The 12,492-nt window shown below is 41.3% G+C and overlaps 1 protein-coding gene across 1 annotated transcript; it reads left to right on the forward strand.

Moving 5' to 3' along the window:
- Window positions 1-228: 228 nt before the first annotated feature.
- Window positions 229-6,643, forward strand: elf3 (E74-like factor 3 (ets domain transcription factor, epithelial-specific)). Its single transcript, XM_063043717.1, has 9 exons — window positions 229-381; window positions 550-690; window positions 1,213-1,443; window positions 1,857-1,952; window positions 2,700-2,828; window positions 3,572-3,661; window positions 4,346-4,462; window positions 5,033-5,228; window positions 5,746-6,643. Exons 2-9 carry the CDS (start codon window positions 555-557, stop codon window positions 5,843-5,845), a joined length of 1,095 nt encoding a protein of 364 aa, XP_062899787.1. The 5' UTR covers window positions 229-381; window positions 550-554; the 3' UTR covers window positions 5,846-6,643.
- Window positions 6,644-12,492: the final 5,849 nt, after the last annotated feature.

The following is a 12,492-nucleotide window of genomic DNA, read 5'->3' on the forward strand; positions in this document are numbered from 1 at the left end:
ACGTTACACAATCTGTTGATTTGAGCTTTCTGGCAATGATTAATGGGGAGGGATTTGATTTCCCGGCACTAAGCAGGCAGCTTGGCCAGTCTCCAGGTATGCTGTACTCCAGTCTCACCCTCCCCTCTCCTTTTTATGCAAATCTGGCTAGGTGACCGTGGCTCTGCATCTTGTAGGAATTCCCCTCAAGGTGGAGGGTTGTGGCCATAAACCAGCACGTGATTTCGATAGGATATAAATAGAAGGGCAGAAGTCGAAAGTGGGACCTCGCAGCTTCACCCATACAAGTTCACAAGGATCAGTTTTTGTGTGTGAGTGTGAAGGAACACCCTGCGTACGGATTACAACCCGGGTTCTGCTAAATTAAAGCACCTTTTGCAGGTAGATTTTTTTATGAACTGGCATCGCAGCGATTAGTGTAGGAGCCCTTATTTATTAATTTGGCGTCTATTTAAATGGAAGAGTTTAACTGTTTGTGTGCTATGCTGTTGTTGGAAAGTGTGGAAAGATGTGTTGGTTTATGCGGAACTCATTGTCTCCTCTCTGTAGGCGTTATGATGGCTTCCAATTACGGCATTGGCAATATCTTGACTGATGTTATGCGCTCCGTATACCAGACTGAAGACAATCACTCCCTCCCCACGGGAGCCAGGGAACAGCTTGGTCCGATGCTAAACATGGATATACCCGGTAAGATTAAAAGAATTTGCGGCGCAGCGGGGTGGGAAGGTGGGAGACAAACTGCGGGAGCGGCGGTAGATGCGGGGTCGAAGAGTGGAAGGTGTACTCTTTTAGAGAACGTGTCGCGGTATTTGGCACTTAGAGGTAAACCTGACTACTCTTGATTTGATGTTCTCCGGTCGCTCCAAAGGCAATGCAAATATCCGGTAAACAATGTTTTTAAAAATATCATATTATAATAGGTATGGTCAACTTTTTAATGGGACCAATCATTGTTTAGCTTTCTACTGCTGTTCGCGTCTGTGACTGCAGACTTAACACCCGGCAGTTACTTCAGACGAAATCACCGTTGCGCAGCTGTTCTGCTGTTGGCGCCCAGCAAACAAAGTGTTCACTGTTCGTATTTGTTTAGCCTTTCCTGTTGATGTGGACTGTCAATTTATGTAGACATTGGAGCAGGGTTGGGAAGTTTTACAAGGGATGCTCCTGTTAACACTGCTCCCTTTCACTGGGTTGTTTGACTTTGCCCAGACTCCACCTCTTGGTTCCAAATTGACCCCCAGTTATGGAGCAATCAACACGTCTTGGAGTGGATCAGTTACCACGTCGAGAAGCACAAGTATGATGCCAACAATATCGACCTGTCCTTCTGTGATATGGACGGGGCCACCCTCCTTACACTGACCAAGAACCAACTTGTGTCCATCTTTGGTCCACTGGGGGAAGAACTCTACAAGAGCCATCAGGAATTAAGTAAAAACAGTAAGTAAAGCAGGACTTACTGGCCCACTATCACCTTTTATAAAGTCCATGTTTATCTACTGGCACATCCAATATATAAATCTCAAAAACACATTGGGAGGGGAAATGCAGAAACTTTTTAAGGTGCTAGTGCTAGCACTGCTATTAGTTAAATTTAACTTCTGGTAAATGGGGAAACAAACGGTTTATCATTGGATTGACAATGACCACAATAACCAATAACCATGAAAACCAGTTTTAAACAGACAAGAAAACTAGTTTTTGCATAGAGCTACCTTACTTAGAAACTTTGCTACTTGGCAATGCCTGTGAATTCTGTGGCTATTCAGAAAAAAACACTGCCCAGTGAGAAAACAATAATAATGTCAGATGTGATAAGAAAACAAGTTAATATTCCTTTGTGCCATTGCTAGGTTTTGATTTGATACCTGATGACTTCAGTGACATCTTCTTGCAAAGTATTCTCCCAGATGACTGCAATGAGTACGAGTTCCTGGACACAAAAATTAGTAAGTATTTTATGGAGGTTTTAATACAAAGACCAGATTGGTGGCATTTCATGTATGTTTGATAATTACACTGAACTTTAAGCTGACCCAGATAGTCGTTGGTCTCTGTGCTTTATACTCTTGTCTTTCATAAGCGTGCTACCACATACCAAGCCCTTTGATAGATCACGAAGGAGGGTGTGTACTGTGCAGTTCTCGAGGAACCAATCTTCATCACATGGACCTGTAGGAGAACAAACAAGCTCAGAAATATGCCAGTTACATCTTGTATTCCTTAGCAAAAATTGAGTATCACCTCAAAAGCCCAGCTAATCTCTTGACCCTTTAGCTTTTTGGCCCTTCATGCCGAAGTGTTCAGACTGAATTTTAAAAGCCAAGTTGAGAGAGGTGAAGGATGACCTGCAGCACTTTTGCAATTCAATCCCTGGTGACTTACGAGCTGCATTTTTGATGAGACATGCACGAGGGATCAGCAGCTACAATGACCGAGCAAAGACTCAGGGCTGGCAGGAAAAGAAAAATGATTGGTTCATAAAATGAGTGAAATTCAGCAGGTGCAGATTGCTGTCACCTTTGGCAATGGAGATGGTGCCAACTACTTTCTGTTATGGAAGTTGGAGTTTGACTTCATTTGTATGCCAGCTGCCATATACTTCTGCCTTTGACCTTGGTAATTGCAACTGGAGCAATTTATCTAGATATAATGATTGTGTTTGGTATTTTCATTGTTCTTTCCTTTGCTCCTAGCCTGGAAGGAACTTGAGAAACTTGAAGAGTTGCCCGATCACTGTAAAACCTTGCCAGACCTCCAACCCAGTGATCCTGGGTATGAATCTGCCCCCACATCGCCATATAGTATTGATGACTCCAATCCAGGTAAATTAGCCCGTATCAATGAACACTCTGTGCTGTTTACAATGCACAGTTCACAAAACTATCCTCCTATCAAAAGCATAGCTTATCCAGTGCCTGCACTTGGCAAATGAATTGAGATAACTAAAGCTAGAATGAAATATTTATAATAATAATTTTAGCTGCCACTGCCAATTACGCAATCAGTGAGGTAATCCAGCTGAACTACTGAAAATCCTAGGAAAATCAATGGATTCCATTCCTTTTATTGATTGGAACTATTTCTTCTAATTCAGATGTAGTCAGGCAAGTTACCATGGTGACTTGAGGCCATTCTGAGCTGTGTGTTTATCACAGTCATTCTCCTTCAGTGAACCAATTCCACAGATGTCATTTATTTCCCCTCTGGGCTGAAACAATTCCTTAAGCAAGAAGTTCAGGGTATCTTGTTGAGCAGACAGTAAAAAAAAAAAGCAGTTCTTCTGCGATCTTGGGCCAGGCCTTTGTGAGGTAGAAAATGGAAAGGGGAAGCCAAATGCTTATTCAGTTCTGCTAGGTCTTTTCTCTTTTTTTTTTGTTTATATTGTGGTTTAAAAAAAATCTTCTGGACTTCCAAATCAGTTAATCAAAAACTTGTCTCATAGTTGATTTCACTTGATATTGCTCAGCAAATTGTGTTCTATAAAGTCAAATAAGCCATGTAAGTTAGCTGACTGAATTAGAGTGATACAATTAACGTAACATTTCACACTCTGCATGTATTACAGGATCCCAGTCTCCCAGCTCTCCAGACTCCGGTGGAAGTGAATCAGATTTTGATCACTCAATAATGCATGGGCAATATAGAATTCAGAATGGTAAGATTTCGATTTGTTTTAAGGCGAACATTTTATGTTAGTTTTATTGCGGGTGTACTCTTTACACTATCAGTCAGTACATTGAAACTGACTTCTGTCCAGTACACCATGTGCTCCCAAGTTGGGCCCGGCCATTCCTGAAAACATCCAGTAACTTTATCCTCAAACTACAGCCAAAAGTCTTGCGTGGGCATCTTTCCTTTTATGCCAGTATTATGGGCAATGCTGGTAAGATCATGGTCTCACTAATCCTCTGTAATGTCAGTGAAGACACAATGAGCTGTTGCACAAGAAGAGTTCATAGCTCTTAAAATGTTTGCTGAAAGTCATTTACCACTACTAGCCTTGAATCCAGGGCTTAGAGGTGAAAGGACTTTGCGCTTACCAATCACTGCAATCAATATCTATTTTTAAAATATGAATTCTTTATAACATTGAAATTCATTTCACATAAAGCCCCATTGACTGCTTGTTGCATTGACCAAACGTCTTCAATTGAACCTTTTTAACATTCTGTTGCTTTTTGTTTGACCAATTCACATTCTTTTGGTGGCTTCATTGTAAATGGACCTTCCATTGGTGTATCTGAGATCATCTTCACAGTTCTATTCCATATTTCAGTTCGACTGATAATAAAAATCCATTTTTAAGGGTCTAATACATCTGCTGTCTTTTTAAATGCAGAAGATTTCCCAAAAATGTCAACCATTGATTACAAGGCTCCCAAGCGAGGAAGAGGAAGGCCAAGGAAACTAGGCAAAGAGGAAAAGAGCTGTACAGAGACCAAGAGAAGCAAACACTGTAAGTGAGCTTGTCCTGATGCAAGAACCTCCTCACATTCAATAGAAGCAGCTTGCATTTGGTCCTTTCATTGGACACAATTCATTAAAACCTGTTACAGATGAGAAAAATTAGTGTTTTTTTGGCTCTTTCATAGGTGAAACAAAACTTGTTTTGCTTTAATCCAAACAGTAATCTGCCTGCGTCATATATTTGATTTCACCCCCCCCCCACCAAATGAATCATTGTTACAGCCCTGCCCACGCTTTAATAGTCAAAACAGGTTCAGCTGGTTACACGATTTGTCTGAGCAGCTTCAATGCAGAACATATTTTCTGTGTAACCATGGAGCTACATCATAATTTGTTGTGGATAGTACTGTAAAATTTTTTACTTCTGGTGTGATGACCTGAAGTAGTTTTCTAGGTTTTCAAAATAACTTGCATTTTTGAGTTTACCTTGGAGAATTTGTGGCTAGGCAGCTCCCATTCGTACTGTTCAGGTGTAATGAGGCCCTTATTTTATATCCATATTTGCTTTCAGATGTGTCTTGTTTATTTAAGCGTGCTTACCGATATTTTTTTTTAACAGCCCCAAGAGGCACACACCTTTGGGAGTTTATCAGGGATATCCTCCTCCATCCTGAGATCAACAATGGCCTCCTGAAGTGGGAAGACCGGTCTGAAGGGATCTTTAAGTTTCTTAAATCGGAGGCAGTCGCGCAGCTCTGGGGAGAGAAGAAGAAGAACAGCAGCATGACTTACGAGAAGCTCAGCAGAGCCATGAGGTGAACAGATCTTACAGGAGACTTTGCTTTTGTTGATGACAGTATGGATGTCACAAGCAAAGCCAGTGCTTATCAGCAGCTCCTGGTTTCTCAGCTTCTTGCTTGCTTGTTGACAAAAACTTTACAGTGGTTTTAAATAGGGAGATCTATCCAACTTGCTCTTCTCAGGCCAGGATAATGAAACCAAAGCAACGTACAGCAGAGAATTTCAGGAAGTTGGGACAGTGATGGACTAAGGTCACCCCTCCATATTTCACATTTGTGAAGGCTCAGGAGTGAAGCCCATCAAAGCCTATCAGACTGAAGTGCATCCCCTAGTGTATGGATTTGGAAATCTCCTAGAATTTCCAAATGGATTCCAATCCTTTTGGATCCATGTCAAGAGATTGCTGATTTTGAATAAAATTATGATTATTTTTTTTCTCTGTTAAGAAAAATTAGTTAAGGACACATGAAACTTTTTTGGTAGGAACAGCGACCAGACTGACATGGAATAACTATTCCCACTCTCTTACAGGTATTATTACAAGCGTGAAATCCTGGAACGCGTAGATGGAAGGAGACTGGTCTACAAGTTTGGAAAGAACTCCAGTGGCTGGAGAGTTGGCGATGCATAAGATGAAGAAACATTTTCATCCCAGTAAAAAATTCACTTTCTCTGCAAATATGTTTGCTGGCAAACAAGATTCCCAACAGAGACATGGTGGGGAGTACTGGACTGATGAACTGGCCCTTTTAAGGGACGTGCTCCATGGGCATAAAGTGATGATTTTTTTTAGAGGATGGGTGTGTTTGTTTATTTTTAATTCTCTGCGTTTTCAAACTCCAGCCTTTCTTGGGCCAGATGTATGTGTCATAAAGGTGGCACTGGAAATAGTAAGCCTATTTTTGGGCCAAAGTAGGTTATTGAACCAATTTGATATTTTTAGGAAAAAAAATGTTGTGGACCTAAATCCCACTGAATGTGCAACACATATTTCGAAGGCATTGGCAAGTGTGAACAGCCAGTCACAAGAATCAATCTCTCTATTCTACCCTGGCAATATTAATGTTGCTCGGCAACTTCTACTTTTGAAATATGCGCTATGGTGTCTACATAAGGATAACATATAGCAGGACTCCTTTCATTGCTTGTGCACGGAATTATATGTTGTATATAGTCTGTGTCACAGAGATCGCTAACCTACCTATGTATATATCTGTATATATATATTAAGAAACAATGGGAACTTATTCAGCTGGACTGGTACAATTTCCACTGAAACCTGAGTGTGTATATATGACTTAAACAAAAAATCTGGGGTAAATATTCTTTAAATAGATTGAATAGATTTTGTAAGAAATTTAAAATCTGTATGTCTTTGTTTATTTTCCTATGAATATAATAATATTTTACAAATAAAAACACATTTTAAATGAAAGCCTACCTGTTTTGTGAGTCTGAATCACCAGAGAAATGTGCGATAATGGTATTTTACCGGACTCTCAAATATTTCTTTTTCCTATTGAAAACAGGATTTCTTATTCTTGTTACCTGTAGAACATTTTCCTGCAATCTGGGTTTTGTTCAGGTCCAGCAGAAGTGGCTCTAATCTGTTCCAGTGAACAGCCAATCACAACAATCGATCTCCCTGGCAATATTAATGTTGCTGAGTAACTTCTACTTTGGAAACGTGCGCTTATGGTGTCTACATATGCATAATGTAGAGCAGGACTTCTTTCACTGGTTACACAAATGTAGTTTGTTTAGCTATCACCCCAGAGGAACAGCACTCCACTGCACAAAGTGTGATCTGTAGTGGCTGCAAACTGCTCTTCCCACTGATTAATCATCATTGTCTGAACGTTTTGAACTCTGCATCAAGAAAACTCTATCTACCTCTTTGTTTATTTATAACTAACGGCTGACCCAGAAGCTTGTTGTGGATACGGACAATTCTAACCTCTCGTCTCCAGAAGTTCTGTGTTGCGATGATGCAAGCGCGAAGGGAAGAGAAAAAAACAAGTGTGGGCAAAGTAACTATTATAGGCTAACTGAATAAAAGAGAATGCGACGAGATGATATAGTTGAGGTCACATACCATGACAGCAAAGTAGAATGAGTTACGAAGATCAGTAGGGACTTGACAACTTAAGAAACCCAAAGGACATGGAATGTCAAGTCTCATATCCATTTTGAGTTGACTTTTATTATGGAGTAGGAACCTCGTCACAGTGATGCACCAGGACAATGAGTGCCTGATGCCATTGAATACAATAGGTGTGCTTGATAATAACGTACACAAAAAGATTACTATAGTGACTAATAACTACTTATGACATTACTTGACAAAAATCTCAAGTGCTTCAGGTTATAAAATGAAGCTTAAATGGTTTCTAATTGTCAAATGAACTCCACAATGCAATTAGTACTTCAATTGTCACTAAATCTAGTAAATTCCAACCACTCTGGAACAAGTACAGCTGGCGTAGTGCAATAAAGTCATTATGTTTACAGTCGTGGATTTATTACTGTGATATTTAAACTGTTTAAGTACCAAAACTGTGAGAGATTTTATATTGGCTCAACCTGTCATCCCTGTTTCTTAAATTTTTCTTTTTCTTTTATCATGCTAAGTTTGTGTTGACAGTTTTTTCATCCAGCTTTATTTGTGTATCAGTGAGTTTATCTATTGGGAGCTCAACACTTTGTGGAGACAGCTGTATAAAGCTAAATTTGGTTTTGATCTGTACCATCAGCTCTGTTGTCTGTAGGCAGCCAAGTGCCACCAGTTTGATTACTGATATGGTTAGGTCCATCCCTCCTTTCACCAAGTAAACCATTTTTGATGGTTGTAAAGATAACTTGTGAAGACAACTTGTGAAGACAGATCCATCTGTCCAGTCAACAACAGTTTTATCATCGTGTACACACGAACAGTGAGGTACAGCACAATGAAAAACATGCTTGAAGCAGCATCATAGGCATGTAGGCAAACAACACATTGAATATAAATTATATCATCAATGTCACGATGTCACTATGTGCCATGTCGTACTGCATGGGCAATTGTAGTCTTTCCATGACCATGATTGTCCTAGGCAAATTTTTCTGTGGGAGTTGTTTACCATTGCCTTCTTCTGGGTAGCGTCTTTACAGACAGGTGACTCTAGCCATTATCAATACTGTTCAGAGATTGTTTGTCTGGTGTCAGTAGTCACATAACCAGGACTTGTGATCTGCACCAGCTGCTCATACGACCATCCACCACCTGCCCCCATGGCTTCATGTGACCCCGATCGGGGGCTAAGCAGGTGCTACACCTTGCCCCAGCGTGACCTGCAGGCAAGCAGAGGGAAAGAGCACCTTACACTTCCTTTGGTAGAGACATATCTTCACCCTGCCACCCCATAAGTTATATTATAATTATATTTATGAAGGCCAATATGCCAAATACTCGTTACAATCCTGGCATAACAGGTACTGTAGATACACAGTAAAGGAAGGTCATTGGCACATTGGCCTTAATCGAAGTACTGAGTACAAGAGTTGGGATATTATGTTGAAGTTGCAGAAAACATTAGTGAGGCCTAATTTAAAGTAATGTGACTAAACTGAATATGGCTGGACTCCTGGTCTGATGGTTGACATTCTAGGAGTTGTTTGTTCGCTTTTTGCCATTTCTGTGATGTGTTCTTATTTATTGCGTGTTGGGTGTTCGATGTTTTTTTGAACAGGTATGGTGTTTCCTTTTCTCATGGCTGCCTGCAGAAGAATGAATCTCAGTATATATACTGCGATAATAAATGTACTTTGAACCTATCTACAGGAAATATATCAATACAAGTCAAAGAGTACAGAGAGAATTCATGAGGATGTCTCCGGGATTTGAGGACATGAGTTACAGGGAAAGGTTGAAGAGGTCAGGATAATGATTCCCAACAGGAGTGGTTACGTGTCCTAAGGAAGCTTTAGGGGAAATAGAAGTCATTGGGGTGACGGGGGAGGATGTTCAAGATTCTTGGGGGCTGGTAAGTCGCACGAGACCTGACCATTTGTTAGTAGAGCAGGCACTTTCGAAAAAAGGATGATTCACTGGAACACAGGAAGATCCATAGCTCTGCAGGTGGTGACCACTCGTCGTCACAACACGTCTGAAACTGGGCAATCTCATCTGATCTTACCATCCAAACAGACATTTTTATTGATGCATAAATTAGCAATCAGAGAGCCCAACAGTTGCCCTTGACTTGTGGCATGGAGCAAGTTCATGCAATTTAACAGTTGATAAGTCAAGTACATCCTCTCAACTTTCTCTACAGAACTATGGAAAACCGGACGCGAAAAGATGCAGTGCTGGCTGGAACCAAACGGTGAAATAGAACCAATCAGTGAAGCTGCCGACCCTGAGGATTCCTTTTGAGTTGTTCAAAGTGACCTCAGCTTCGTATGTGAGGTCAAGAACCGTCTTTGCAGAATATGAGACCTTACATGATTGGTCAATCTTGCTAACTGGAATAGTATAAAGGAGCTTGCCGAGCACCAACTCTATCCTGACTAACATTCAAATCCAATCTGAATCCTTGTCAAAGTAATTTTCGCTGTTGTGATTGTCTTCATCTTTGCCTTGCCATTTCTTTGCATGCCACTACCATCATTCCATCCATGACTACTCACTGCCATCGTCAACATCCGGCAGGCATTCCCAGTTTTTAATTTAGCTCCATTACAATAAATGTACATTGAACTTTGAACTTTGAACTTTGAAACTATCTACAGAAAATATATCAATACGATTGAAAGAATACAGAGAAACTTTACATTTTTATTTTAATTTAGCCCCATTAATGATGGATAAATATGTACAGCACAATCTCTATGAGTCTGAAGGTGGTGAAGCATTGAATTCTAATCCTGCTAAGAAACACAAACTGCAGAAAGTGCGTCAACACAATGTTACATACCTGGAGTTTGGTTTAACTCTGTTCCCATCAGATCAGCGATGCCCCATGAGTCTGATTTGTAATACATTACTGTCTAATAAAGCCATAAAACCATCAAATTGCAGGAATACATCCGTAAAAGATACCCTGAAAAGGCTCCTGCAGGTATTATTCAGTTCCAGAAGATGAAAGCAGCATTTGAAAAGCGTTGCACTCTCGAGACATTTGCCAAGAAAGCTAAAAATGACCTTGATAGTGGTCTCACTGCTTCTTATAACATTTCCAAAATGATAGCAAAGTGTGGAAAGCCTCATACAACTGGAGAATGATTAATAATGCCTGCTGTATCAGAAATGCTCACCACTGTTCTCAAAATGAATACCAGTATTTTAAAATCAATTCCTCTGAGTAATAACTCTGTAGCTCATCGTATTGACGAAATGAGTGAAGACATAGAAACATAGAAAACCTACAGCACAGTACAGGTCAAACAACAGGAATTCTGCAGATGCTGGAAACTCAAACAACACACGTTAAAGTTACTGGTGAACGCAGCAGGCCAGGCAGCATCTCTAGGAAGAGGTGCAGTCGACATTTCAGGCCGAGACCCTTCGTCCTGACCAAGGGTCTCGGCCTGAAACGTCGACTGCACCTCTTCCTAGAGATGCTGCCTGGCCTGCTGCGTTCACCAGCAACTTTAATGTGTGTTGCACAGTACAGGTCCTTTGGCCCACAAAGCTGCGCTAAACATGTCCTTACCTTAGAACTACCTAGGCTTATCCAGAGCCCTCTATTTTCTAAGCTCCATGTACCTATCCAGGAGTCTCTTAAAAGACCCTATTGTTTCCGTCTCCACCACCACCACCGGCAGCCCATTCCACGCACTCACCATCCTCTGCATAAAAAACTTACCCCTGACATCTCCTCTGTACCTACTTCCAAGCACCTTAAAATTATACCCCTCTCATGCTAGCCATTTCAGCCCTGGGAAAAAACCTCTGACTATCCACACAATCAATGCTTCTCATTATCTTGTATACCCCTATCAGGTCACCTGTCATCCTCCGCCACTCCAAGGAGAAAAGGCTAAGTTCACTCAACCTATTCTCGTAAGGCATGCTCCCCAATCCAGGCAACATCCTTGTAAATCTCCTTTGCACCCTTTCTATGGTTTCCACGTCCTTCCTGTAGTGAGGCGACCAGAATTGATCACAGTACTCCAAGTGAGGTCTGAGCAGGGTCCTATATAGCTGCAACATTTCCTCTCGGCTCCTAAACTCAATCTCACGATTGATGAAGGCCAATGCACCATATGCCTTCTTAACTACAAAGTCAACCTGCGTAGCAGCTTTGAGTGTCCTATGGACTCAGACCCCAAGATCCCTCTGATCCTCCACTCTGCCAAGAATCTTACCACTAATGCTATATTCTGCCATCATACTTGACCTCCCAAAATGAATCACCTCACACTTATCAGGGTTGAACGCCATCTGCCACTTCTCAGCCCAGTTTTGCATGCTATCAATGTCCCACTGTAACCTCTGACAGCCCTCCACACTATCCACAACAACCCCAACCTTTGTGTCATCAGCAAATTTACCAACCCATCTCTCCACTTCCTCATACAGGGTTATTTATAAAAATCACATGGAGTAGGGGGTCCCAGAATAGATCCCTGAGGCACACCACTGGTCACAGTCCTCCATGCAGAATATGACCCGTCTACAACCACTCTTTGCCTTCTGTGGGCAAGCCAGTTCTGGATCCACAAAGCAATGTCCCCCTGGATCCACAAAGCAATATCCCCTTGGATCCCATGCCTCCCTAATTTCTCAATAAGCCTTGCATGGGGTACCTTGTCAAATGCCTTGCTACAATCTATATACACTACATCTATGGCTCTATTTTCATCAATGTATTTAGTTACGTCCTCAAAAAATTCAATCAGGCTAATATGGCACGGCCTGTCTTTGACAAAGCCATGCTGACTATTCCTAATCATATTATGTCTCTCCAAATGTTCATAAATCCTGCCTCTCAGGATCTTCTCCATCAACTTACCAACACTGAAGTAAGACTCACTGGTATATAATTTTCTGGGCTATCTCTACTCCCTTTCTAGAATAAGGAAACAGCATCCACAACCCTCTAATCCTCCAGAACCTCTCCCATCTTCATTGGCAAAGATCATCGCCAGAGGCTCAGCAATTTCTTCCCTCACTTCCCACAGTAGCCTGGGGTACATCCATTCTGGTCCCGGTGACTTATCGAACTTGCTGCTTTCCAAAAGCTCCAGTACATCCTCTTTCTTAATATCTACATTCTCAAGCTTTTCAGTCCA

This window comes from Mobula hypostoma, chromosome 3 (assembly GCF_963921235.1).
Source record: "Mobula hypostoma chromosome 3, sMobHyp1.1, whole genome shotgun sequence".
NCBI classification, from domain to species: domain Eukaryota; kingdom Metazoa; phylum Chordata; class Chondrichthyes; order Myliobatiformes; family Myliobatidae; genus Mobula; species Mobula hypostoma.

Bases quoted from the DNA above. Each gene is read 5' to 3' on its own strand.
- elf3 (XM_063043717.1), top strand. From the start codon at position 555: ATGATGGCTTCCAATTACGGCATTGGCAATATCTTGACTGATGTTATG. The intron at 1,444-1,856 runs GTAAGTAAAGCA...TGCCATTGCTAG, and splicing joins TCAGGAATTAAGTAAAAACA to GTTTTGATTTGATACCTGAT. The intron at 3,662-4,345 runs GTAAGATTTCGA...TTTTAAATGCAG, and splicing joins GCAATATAGAATTCAGAATG to AAGATTTCCCAAAAATGTCA.